This window comes from Mustela erminea, chromosome 8 (genome assembly GCF_009829155.1).
Source record: "Mustela erminea isolate mMusErm1 chromosome 8, mMusErm1.Pri, whole genome shotgun sequence".
In the NCBI taxonomy this organism is placed as follows: domain Eukaryota; kingdom Metazoa; phylum Chordata; class Mammalia; order Carnivora; family Mustelidae; genus Mustela; species Mustela erminea.
The window spans coordinates 103,221,128-103,233,724 of record NC_045621.1 but is presented as its reverse complement, the minus strand read 5'-3'; the positions used below and the strand labels follow the sequence as shown (position 1 = coordinate 103,233,724).

The window sequence follows — 12,597 nt, the reverse complement described above, 5'->3', positions numbered from 1 at the left end:
CCCCATTCCCCCAAGTTCAATGTGGTGAAAGCTTTACTCCACATGAGTGTGGCCAAAAAGATCAACTCTCTCTAGGCAATCCACTTAAATCAGCTATTTTAAATACATGCAGGAAATTAAAAAAAAAAAAATCTAAAGAATAAGTACAGGAACACAGTTTCCACTAAAGGAAAATATCATTAAACAGAAAATTTATAAATAAGACTCAAACAGAATCAATGACTTGAAGATAGGTCACCTGAGATTATCTAGTCTTAAGTAACAGAAAGAAAAAGAGTGAAGAAAAATGAACAGAGACTCAGATACCTGTGAGACACCATCACATGTAACAACAGGTATGTTAATGGGAGTCCAAGAAGGAGGGATAAGAAAGGAAAAGAAAGATCATTTCAAGAAATAATGGCTAAGAACTTCCCAAATTTGGTAAAAGTAATAAACCATGGAGAAGCAACCAGAATAAAAATGGACTGCCAATCAAACAAAATAGACTTCAAAACAAAAAAAAAAAAAATTACTAAAGGAAAAGAGTGACATTTCATCATAATAAAAGAATCAAACAATTATAAATATATTTGCACTTAACAAAAAGCCCCAAAATACATGAAACAAAAACTGAAAGAATAAAGAGAGAAACAGACAACTAAATGACAATAATTGGAGACTTTAAAACCTTGCTCTTAATAATGGATTACTCAGCAAAAGGTCAATAATGAAATAAAAGTCCTGAGCAGTAGAAAACCAACCATATCTAACAGACATTTATAGAACATACACTCAACAGAATATGCATTCTTCTCAAGTGCATACAATTTTCTGAGATACATACTTATGTTAAGCCATAAAAAAGTTTCAATTAAAATGTATAAGGATCAACATCATACAAAGTATGTTTTCTAACCATGTGGAATAAAAGTACGAAAAATAAGAAGAAAATTTAAGATAGTCACAAGTATGTGGAAATCAAGGAACACATTCCCAAGTAACCGAAGAGTGAAGGAAGATATCAAAAGAGAAACTGGAAAATAATCTGGGATAAATAAAAATAAAAATACAACATACCAAATTTATGGAATATTATTAAAGTAGTCTGTGGAGGAAAATCTATAGCAACAAATGTTTTGTATGAAAAAAGAATCAGGGGCATCGAGGTGGCTCAGGTGGTTAAGCATCTGCCTTTGGCTCAGATCATGATCTCAGGATCCTGAGATGGAACCCCAGCCACATCGGGCTCCCTGCTCCGTAGTGGAGTCTGCTTCTCCCTCTCCCTCTGCCTCCTCCCCACTGCTCAGGCTCTGTCTGCTTGTCTCTCTCTAATCAATAAATACATAAATAAAATCTTTAAAAGAAAAAAAAAAAGGAATAAGGGCACCTAGATGATCAGTCAGGTAAATGTCCAACTCTTGATTTCGGCTTAAGCCATGCCGTCAGTGTCGTGAGAGCAAGCCCTGCATCGGGCTGCACGCTCAGTGCAGAATCTGCTTGTCCCTGACCCTGCCCGCCCCCCAACAACAACATGCTCTCTTTCTCTCAAATAAATAATTTAGAAAAAAATAAAAATAAAAATCTCAAGTAAATAACCTACTTTTCCATGTTAAGACACCAGAAAAAGAAAAGCAAACTAAACCTCAAGTAAATATAAGAAATGAAATAATGTATCAGAGGCTGGCTCAGTGGATATAGCATACAGCTCTTGATCTTGGGGTCATGGGTTCAAGCCCCACACTGGGCATGGACCCTACTTAAAATATTAAAATTCTTTAAAATTTTGAAAAAAAGAAATAATATATCAGAGTGGAAATTAATAAACTTGAAAAATAGATAAGAATCAAAAGCTGGTTCTTTGAAAAGGCCCAGAAAATGGGCAAACCTTTACCTCAACTGACCAAGGGGGGGAAATCCCTCAAATCACTAAAATTAGAAATGAACGAGGGGACATCACTACTTACAGAAATAAAAAGGAAAAGGAAATAAACATGAACAATTACATGCCACGAATCAGATAACTTACATTAAATGGACAAATTCCAGAAAGACAGAAATTCCCAAACTGAGTCAAAATGAAAAATAAATCTGAATGGATCTGTAACAAGAGACTGAAGTAGGAATTTTCAAAACTTCATACAAAGAGAAAGTCCAGGCAAGATGGCCTTTATAATAGTGAATTCTATCATATATTTTAAGAAAAATGCCAATTCTTTTATAAATTCTTTCCCCCAAAACAAAAAGGAAACACTTTCAACTCATTCTGTGAAGCCAGAATTATCCTGATACCAAATCAGGTGAAGAATTACAGGAAAACTACAGACCAGTATCTTTTATAAATATACACTATACAAATCCACAACAAAAAGGTAGTGAACCAAATCCGGCAACATATGATATAAAGAATTATAGACCATGACCAAGTGGGGATTATCCCAGGAATAAAATTAATTGCTTATCTGCAAATAAACCTTTGTTCTTTGAGCTTCTGTGTACAAAAACCCTAATTAATCTTCAGTGACAGGCCAGTAACAAAAGTATGTCATTCTCATTATAAATAGCACCCCCACCCCTGCCTTTATTTCTTTAAACTGCTTTATTTTTCTTAGTGTCAATTTTATCTGGAATTATGTTTATTTTTTTCCCTGCATATTCCCAATGCTCAGGGAAACTTAACACGTTGACAAGTCTTCAAGAAATATTTGTTTAATTAATGACAGCAACTACATAAATGCTAAATTCTAAATTCTGTTCCTAAATTGAACTCACCTGAGTTCTTCAGGTTTTGCAGTACTTCCTGACAGAGGGAAAAAAAAAAAAAAGAAAGTGTCCCATTAGTTTCTGCTTACATGACAAACTGCTTCACTCTTCATAAAAGTGTATCTAGGCAGTTTTTAAGCCATATTTCCCACTTACAGATTTAAGAATCATCACTTCACAAAATGTTCTAGGATTCACACCATTAAAAGTCAATAATGACAATTACTCCCATTTTAAAAATAAGGCAATAAAATACCATTTTAAAACAGAACCACCTGCAAGCCTCCTAGAGTGAGGTAAGTGACAATAAAACACCGTCAGTGGAGGGGCACCTGGGTGGCTCAGTGGGTTAAGCCTCTGCCTTCAGCTCAGGTGTGCTGGGATCTAGCCCCGCATCGGGTTCTCTGCTCAGCAGGGAGCCTGCCTCCCCACTCTCTCTGCCTGCCTCTCTGCCTACTTGTGATCTCTGTCTGTCAAATAAATAAATAAAATCTTAAAAAAAAAAAAAAAAAACCACTGTCACTTGAAAATAAGGGTTAACTTACAATTTCAAATCATCACGAACTAAAATGGTTTCATTAAAAGATATGTATTATTTAATTTGTACGCCAAACAAAAATTATGAATATAAATGAGTTTTATTATGCCAAACATCAGGTTATGGCAGATGTTTCTGGACAACTGGGATGACCCTAATCAGACATACTTAAAATTCCATCTGTAGTTTAATACAAACTCAGACAAAACCGAACACAAGTTTTAGTTTCTCAAGTAAATCATGTTTTTTATTACATAATTAAAGCAACTTAAATATAAACTGATGTTTAAATTTAAACTCTATTTTTAAAGAATCCTAATATTATAATGCTATATGAAATAATTTTTACTTAATATTTATTCAACATATATAAGTGGGTTTTTTTTTTAAGTTCCTAAGGGTATTTGAGAGACTACTATTAATGAAATCTGGAAGTCAAAAAGAGAATGGAAAGTGTTACTCCACAGAACAAATGTTAATATGAACAAAACTGAATGCAAACTCAAAATAGTATCTGAACTGGGATTCACATAAAGTTTAATCTCAGCAACAATACAGGCAATTTTTTCTTCCATTTTCTTTTGTTCTTCTTTAAAAAATATATATATATTTATTTACCTTACTTGAGAGAGAGAGAGAGTGTGGGATCATGAGCAGGGGGTAGGGGTTGACGGAGAAGCAGGGAGCCTGATGTAGGTAGGACTCAATCCCAGGACCCTGAGATCATAACCCGAGCCAAAGGCATATACTTAAATGACTGAGCCACCCTGGCGCCCCCCTTCTATTTTCTTACACTGATTCTGTCATAACCAAAGTTAATAAATAAGAGTACTTCAGTTGATTGGAATTAACAAAATTCAGATAACTTCCTTTCAAGTAAACATTACCAGCACACGATGGGACTGTTAAGGAAGAACAGTCTTTTGAAACAAGGTTGCATCTCACCCTTCATTTGTAGAGTTCTTCTAGAATATCGTTTGCTGGGTCTTCTTTCAAAGGATGCTGATCTTCTTGGTTTATTGGTTTTTGTGGTCTGATATTCAGTTTTCCCACTAAAATAAATGAGGCATATTAAGAGGAATAAGACAATGTAAGGCCTACAGTAATCAGATACCCATGAGAGAAAGTCTACATTAAGTTTTTCTTAAAAGAACCATCCTGAGCTTCATCCTGAAGGAACTACTAATAATAGCCTTGATGTCTCTCTTTACCACATCATTTTTCTACCTTTAGGCTTGTGTGAAATATGCAACATGCAAATTATACTGTCTTTCCATAAGCATGCATGTGCCTAGGAATGTACTGAGTAACTCTGGAATATCTGTGTTTTTATGCAACTCCTTTCCTCTCCCCATTCACTCACCTCATGCACAGTTTGCAATTAACTCAAGATTTTGTTATTTTTTTCTAATTGTGATACACTTTTCAGAGTAATTTTCCAGAAATATTTAAAACTATTTTCCCACTCTCTTTGATTTTCACTTAAATTCTGTTAAGAAAATGCCTCCTCACTTGTAATAAAGGTAGAACAGAAACTCTTACTTCATGAACCTCACACAATCACTTGCCACAATACTGATTATTATCCATTTGTTTTTTAAATCACAGTGACTCTCAGGGCATGCTTAAAACTCAATCAGTAATCTCTCAGGTAAACCAAAACATTTTTAACTTATGGTCCACACCTAAGGAATCTATAAAAATAACATAACTTCAGGTTTATAAAAAACCAGAAATGTTGGGGCGCCTGGGTGGCTCAGTGGGTTAAGCCTCTGCCTTCGGCTCAGGTCATGATCCCAGGGGCCTGGGATCGAGTCCCGCATTGGGCTCTCTGCTCAGCGGGGAGCCTGCTTCTCCTCATCTCTCTCTCTCTGTCTGTCTCTCTGCCTATTTGTGATCTCTCTCTCTGTCAAATAAATAAATAAAATCTTAAAAAAAAAAAAAAAAAAAAAAAAAAACCAGAAATGTTACCCAGATTAACTTTCCTCTCAGTGCACAATAAATACCTTTTTCTATATGGTATTCAGCTATTGTATGGGGACTCCTTAAAACTCTTATTATATGAATTGAAATTGGGGGTTAATTAATATATAAAGTATCTGTCAAGACAGATATAAAATCCATGATACCAATACAATGCTTTCCTGTCTATTTCGGAAATGGCAACCAATAACAATACCATTTTGTCTTTCATTTGGCCTGTAGAAAACATGGCGAACTTACTCTATACCTTGGTTTCTACATCTATAAAATGAGAGGTTAGCCTACACTTTTTGGCTTTATGAAAGAACGCAAGATATAGCAAGCAGCTATTGGCATTCACCTATATCTAAATCGTGATCCTAGTCGAATAAATCCTGATCGATGAGAACTCTTTTGGACCGGGCCTCGGAGACGAAAGAACGCATGATGTTCCACAGCACATTTCCATAAATGCTTGCATGCTTTTGGATGATCCAATCTAAAGACAAACGTATGCTCCTGCTCTTTGCCCTGAAAAAGAAAAGGATTAAAGAGAGGTAATTACTAGCTCGAACAGCTCTGCCCCTTGTTACTCAGGTACAAATACTGAGAGCAATACCAAGAAATCAAAAAATAAAGCATCTAGTTTCCTCCCTGAAACTCACTCTATAGCTACCTACACTAAAAGGCAGAGTTGAAATCAAGCAGTCCATTTTCACAGCCAATATAAAATTATTCTTAAAAGAGTCCTTTCTACTTATGTGATCTCATTTCTCAGAGAAACAAAAACTGAGGCTTTATTTGCCACACTTTGGGATAATATATAACTATAATATAAAGGATCATACAAGATCTAGCAATATTATCAATAAACTTAAAAATGTGCATGTTATTCATCACAGTAACCATACTCGCATGAATCTAATAATAATTAACATTCACAGGTACTTTTCTAAGGCTTTCATATGGATTAATTCAATGAGCAGATACTATAATTAGCGCTGTTTTACAGATTAGGAAACTGAAGTTCAAGAAATAAAGCCCAAGGTCACAAAGAAGAAACCAGAATTTGAAACTATTTGTGCTCCAGAGCCTGTCTGTAACAACTAAGCTTTACCACCTCTCTAAGGATAAAGATTTTAACACTAAAATTTATATTCAAAAGATTTTCTTCACAATCTCATTTATAATAGTAAAAATTGGCATAAAACCTGAAATGTCCAAAATGAGAGAAATTATCAAGTAAATAATAACATCTTTTAAAACTATACAAAAAGATAAATGAATAAATGATGACTGTAGTACTATTTATTCATACTACAGAATACTATATATAGGTTAAAAGGAATGGACTGATCTACATGGCTAATCCTGTTTAGGTAAAATAAGGAAACTGCAAAAAAGAAAAAAATATATATATATGATTTACACAAATTTTAAAACAATTCCACCACGTGTTATGATGTCTTTATATTTGGAAAAAGAAGGTATGAGAATGATACCCTCCAAGAATGATGGCCAGCTACAGAGAAGAAAGGGGACAAACCAGAGGGTTAGACCTCAGCTATATTGAATACTCTATTACTAATTTACCTTTCTAAGAGAGAATTCTAAAGCAGCAATGACAAAAATGTTAATCTAGATGAGTGACATGGATATTACATTTAGGATTTTTTGCACTTTCCAGTATACTTTCAGTATTTTATAAATTAAACTATTTTGTTACTTTAAAACATTACATAAACTGTGTAGTTTTTTCATGACTCCAATATAGGCAAAGATTCTTAAATTTTAACACTCAGAAAGTACTGACCAGAAAGGAAGAAAATTTATGAATTCTATTACTTTAAAATTAAAAATGCTCTGTCCAAAACATACTATTTTTTTTTAAAGATTTTATTTATTTGACAGAGAGAGAAAGAGATCACAAGTAGGCAGAAAGGCAGGCGGGGGTGGGAGGGGAGGGAAGCAGGCTCCTGGCTGAGCATAGAGCCCAATGTGGGGCTCGATCCGAGGACCCTGAGCCGAAGGCAGAGGCTTAACCCACTGAGTCACCCAGGTGCCCCCAAAACATACTATTAAGGGAGTCAAAGGAAGCCAAGGAGAAGATACTTACAATACATATTATCTGCAAAGAACTAATGTTCAGAATACATAAAGAACTTCAATGAGGAAAAAAGCACATGACCCAACAAAAAAATGAGCAAAAGACTTGAACAGGCACTTCATAAAAGAGAATACCCAAATTTTCAATAAATATATAAATAAGTGCTAAACAGTCATCAGGGGAATGCACATGAAAACCACCCACATGAATTGCTAAAATGAAAAAAGAGAATACCAAACATTACCCCCCAAAAAAGAACAAAGGGAACTCTTTCATACTGCAGGTGAAAATGTGTATGTAGAATATGAATATGTATAATAATAATATGTATATGTATAAACACTTTTGAAAACAGTTTGATAGTATCCACAAAAGCCAAACACGTGCTTATCCTAGCCTTCAGGGCAATACTTCTAAGGGCCGTAAACAACTCAAATGTCCATCAACATCAGGATGGATAAAAAAGCATGGTCTATAAGTAAAATGGAATACTATATAACAGTAAAAGAATGAGCCAATTACAGCAACCTTGCCACAAGAGGGGTGCAGGTCACAAATGTAATGTTTAAATACAGAAGTCAGACAAAAAGGAACAGTCAGTCCAGTTTCACTTAGATAAAGTTCAAAACATAAACAAAAACCAATGTATGGTGTTAAAGTCAGGAGAATGGTTGTTACCATTGGAGGCCTGTACCTGGTGGGAGGCAAAAAGAAAGCATATCCCTACAGCAGTGTTCTATTTATTTCTCCATCCGGGTGCTGTTCAACACAATAGGTTGTTTGTGAAAATCCAACAAGCTGCACACTTCTTTTTGCACTTATCTGAATATATGTTACACTTCAATAAAACTTACAAACAGAAAATACACACAGAAAAAAAAATGGGAAAGCATGTAACCTCAAAGTAGGAAAAATCCTTGAAAGATTTCCATGAAAGATTAGTAAATTTGCCTACTTAAAATTTTTTTAAGTATGTGGCAAAAATCATAAGTAATGGTAAAATTCAACCATTATATAAAATATTTACAGTTTCTATGACAAAGGGCAAAACCACTAAGAAAAAGGCCAAATGACAAAATGGGCAAGGATATGTAAGAATAGAGTTTGGAGAAAAGGAAATACAAAGAACTCGAATATATGAAAAGATGTTCAACATCAATCATAATAACAGAAATAAAAATCAAACCTATAATGAAATCCTGTTTTCCACCTTTCAGATAAAACTGTGACAACTCCCTCTGAGGAAAGAGTGTGATCCTTGATTGGCTCTCTGTATCCAGGACAAATGCACATTTGAACCAGCAAATCACCTCCAGGAAATTATCCTTACAGATACATGCCAATGTATAAATTCTTGCATATATAGTGAATGTTAATGAGAATTTATTAAACAAATTAGGGTACATCTATATAGAATATCGTGCAGTTTAGTTTTTTTTTAAACAAGAACAAAGAAGCGTTCTATATAGTCATATGGAAAAGATTCCAAAAATTATAATGTACAGTTTAAAAAGGATTAGTACAGAACAGTCTAAAAGCATGGTAACTTTGTGTAAAAAAGAATTGATAGACACATTTGTGTGTGCATGCACATGTGTATAAAATACCTTCAAAAAGATATCCAAGAAGCTAATACTATTTAAGATCAAATCTAAAATGACACTGATGGGGCGCCTGGGTGGCTCAGTGGGTTAAGGCTTCTGCCTTCGGGGCACCTGGGTGGCTCAGTGGGTTAAGCCGCTGCCTTCGGCTCAGGTCATGATCTCAGGGTCCTGGGATCGAGTCCCGCATCGGGCTCTCTGCTCAGCAGGGAGCCTGCTTCCCTCTCTCTCTCTCTCTGCCTGCCTCTCCATCTACTTGTGATTTCTCTCTGTCAAATAAATAAATAAAATCTTTAAAAAAAAAAAAAAAAAAAGGCTTCTGCCTTCGGCTTGGGTCGTGATCCCGGGGTCCTGGGATCGAGCCCCACGTCGGGCTCTCTGCTCAGCAGAGAGCCTGCTTCCCTTCCTCTCTCACTGCCTGCCTCTCTGTCTACTTGTGATCTCTGTCAAATAAATAAATAAAATCTTTAAAAAAAAAATTAAAATTAAAAATTCAAAAAATAGGGACGCCTGGGTGGCTCAGTTGGTTGGACGACTGCTTTCAGCTCGGGTCATGATCCTGGAGTCCCAGGATCGAGTCCCGCATCGGGCTCCCAGCTTCGTGGGGAGTCTGCTTCTCCCTCTGACCTTCTCCTCGCTCATGCTCTCTCTCACCTCCTCTCTCTCAAATAAATAAATAAAATCTTTAAAAAAAAAAATTAAAAAAATATATATATAAAAAAATAAAATGACACTGATTTTAAGATGCACAATTATCTTATGGCCCAAATAAGAATGAATGTCACCAATTAAATTATCACCATATTTCTCTATCACATAGAATTATATTTTATTCTTCTCGAAGAACTTCCTTTAGGTTTAGAGACAAATATCACTGAATCATGCATGTGCTTATATATAAAGGAAACTATTTGTAAAATAAGTTTTTAGATGGGAAATATGCCTCTTCTGAGTCATTATCCATTCACCTTTTGATAATATAACGATCATCCTCTGTATCATCAATAGACTTCCTTTTAAAATGCTCTATTGCTTCTATGATTGTCTTCTAAGCTGTGTGATAGGGCAATCCTTTGCATGTATCTCGGTAATAAAACTTGAAATTTGCAAAATTACGATTTTATTTAATTTTCAGAATCTTCTTTTAGGTTCCCTTCTAAGTAGTCCTTCTCACTCATCATTGTGCATACAAGTCTTTTTGACATTTGCCCAACTTGCTTTTAATCTATATATATGTTTTTCAATTTATTTCTTTGCATGCAATAAAGTTATATAAATTTTATTTATTCACGATTCTATGAGTTTTGACAAATGCAGAGAGACTACAAACTACCACCAAAATCAGGTTACAGAATAGTTCTCTCATGCCCCCAAATTCTTATGCTGTTCCTTTGTAGGCAAACTTCCCCATTCTCCCTAATCCCAAACAATCAGTGATCTGTTCTATTACTACAGGTCTGTCCTTCCCAGATCATCACATAAATGAAACCATACAAGTCATAATGTTCCAAGTCTGGCTTCTTTCATGCATAATGCATTCAAGATACATCCATGTTCTGTGTATCAATTAGGAGCTAGAGCTAACAAAAAAAGTAATTCTTAATTTAGAAGGCTTTATTAAAAAATATTAGACTTGAGTTACCATGCAACACTGTCATTGTTAAAAAAGTAATGCAAAGTTCCTACCTGATCATCATCTTCTACAACCACAAGGGTTAATTTATTCTTCTTAAAATCCAATCTGGTTATCTTGGGCCTACAATAATATCAGAAGAAAAGCCAGATTTCAAATAAATGTTCTCTAAATAAAAAGAAAACATTTGTTGTTACTTCTAGCACATTAATCATCTTAACGGCTGAAATGAAAACTGGTAAGCGGGTAAACATAACCTGTACTGCCCACCAACAAAGCCTCCAATCTAAAAAATATTTAGGATAACAGAAAAAAACATTTCAAAAGCAGTATCGCTAATAAAACCAAGGCAGCACATGTATCAGACACATTAAAAATGTTAAGAAAAAAAGAAAATGAGGAAATCCATACGTATATTTTATAGACTGCCAGCTATAGTACAAGAGAGTCTCCAGGCCTAGTGTAAAGCACTAACCAACATAAGAACTAGATACAGGAAAGACTATAAAGTTTTGTTGAAAGACATAAAAGAAAACAAATTCTTGATTAGGGCCTTCAACTCTATTTTCTCTATCAATTTTGGTTTGAGAAGTAAACTATAATCTTACCAAAAAAAATTTTTTTAAAGCCTCACTCTATGGCCCCTTTTCCAACTCTGTCTCCCACCTGTACTGAAATCCTCAACAACCTACACATATGAACTCTGTACTTCTATGACTTGTGAATGTCAAAACAAAACTTTCATTCTAACTTTCAAATATAACCTATACAAAAAATATAATTACAAGGCATAACTTGTTTACAAAAGTTGTACCAAAGCAATAAGTATAATAGGTAGAGGAGGGGTGGGAAGAGCTAGCACTTATTTAAGTGTAACAAATACTTATATAATGCCTATGAAGTATCAGATACTCTTATAAGTGTTTTACATGTATTAATTCAAATGATTCTCACAACAACCTTAAGAGGTAGTTGGTACAAAAGATGCTTTCTTTATCTCACTGCCTACAGCATTCTCTGGTCATGAAGTGTGTTCTGTCTGCCCACAGTGGCAAGCTGGAACTGTCAGAGAATTAACAATCAAGGACTGGGTAAATAAACACCCCAGAGCTCCTTGACCTATCAAGAGACAATTATGAAGATGACCCACTGAAGTCTCTCAGAAAGTCCCTAGCAGAGACACCTGTATTCAAAAATAAATATTATCTCCAAATTTTTGAGAGAAAGCAATTTTCAACCTAAAATTCCCAGTCCAATTATCAAGAAAGCATAAGAGAATAAACAATTTTAGAGTATCCAAGGATTCAAACAATTTACCTCCTATACCCCACTTTGCTTAGGCAGGTACTTGAGGAAATAGATCAGAATTACAGGAATAAGACACAAAGGATCCTAGCTGAGAAAACAGATTAAAGCTGCAGAGTAACCTGAAGAGCAGACAGTTGCAACTGGAACAGAAGAATCATTCAATGCAACTCTGAAGATGTGAAAGAACGTAAGGCTAAGACAAAGGCAGATAATGCAAAGGGTTGTGTGGGGTGTGTGAGACTGACAGGTCGGGGGGAGCCAGGAACTCTGGGAAAAACAAAAACCTATAAAGGAAAAAAAATAGATGTAATCCCAGTTGTGAGCTCAAGGAATTTCAGACTGATCAAAAGAAAGACAGGATCATGAGACAGCAATATTGTGCAACGAACTTTACTGATGTGTCTGGAGAGGGTTGCATGAGAAGGGAAGTCTTCAATGGGAGACCTTCCAGAGGTGGCTGCACAAAGTTACCACCAAAGAAGGGGAAGTGGGCAAGGCAACTTGTAGGAGAGGGGAATCAGGCTTAGGTTTCTACTCAATGGCAATCGGCAGCAAGCGGGGAGTGTATGGGTCAGAGAGCTCTGAAGGACAGAGTGGTCTGGGGACTTTGAGAGCTACAGGATTTGTCTTATCTAAGACTAGCAGGGGTCAGGTACATTTGCCTGAGGGGACATGCAAAGCAGGCTCTAAGTCATTAAAAGTATAC

The 12,597-nt window shown here is 35.4% G+C and overlaps 1 protein-coding gene across 10 annotated transcripts in view; it reads right to left on the bottom strand.

Annotated features, from left to right (window-relative positions):
- The window catches only part of EPB41L5 (erythrocyte membrane protein band 4.1 like 5), a 144,688-nt gene that overhangs the window by 80,796 nt on the left and 51,295 nt on the right, over positions 1–12,597 (bottom strand). For all 10 annotated transcript variants that reach the window (XM_032353885.1, XM_032353889.1, XM_032353883.1 and 7 more), the window contains 4 exons: positions 10,637–10,706; positions 5,604–5,773; positions 4,226–4,332; positions 2,752–2,779 (listed from right to left, as the gene is read on the bottom strand). In XM_032353885.1, the coding sequence (XP_032209776.1) occupies positions 2,752–2,779; positions 4,226–4,332; positions 5,604–5,773; positions 10,637–10,706 (375 nt within the window). The remainder of the gene's footprint in view (positions 1–2,751; positions 2,780–4,225; positions 4,333–5,603; positions 5,774–10,636; positions 10,707–12,597) is intronic.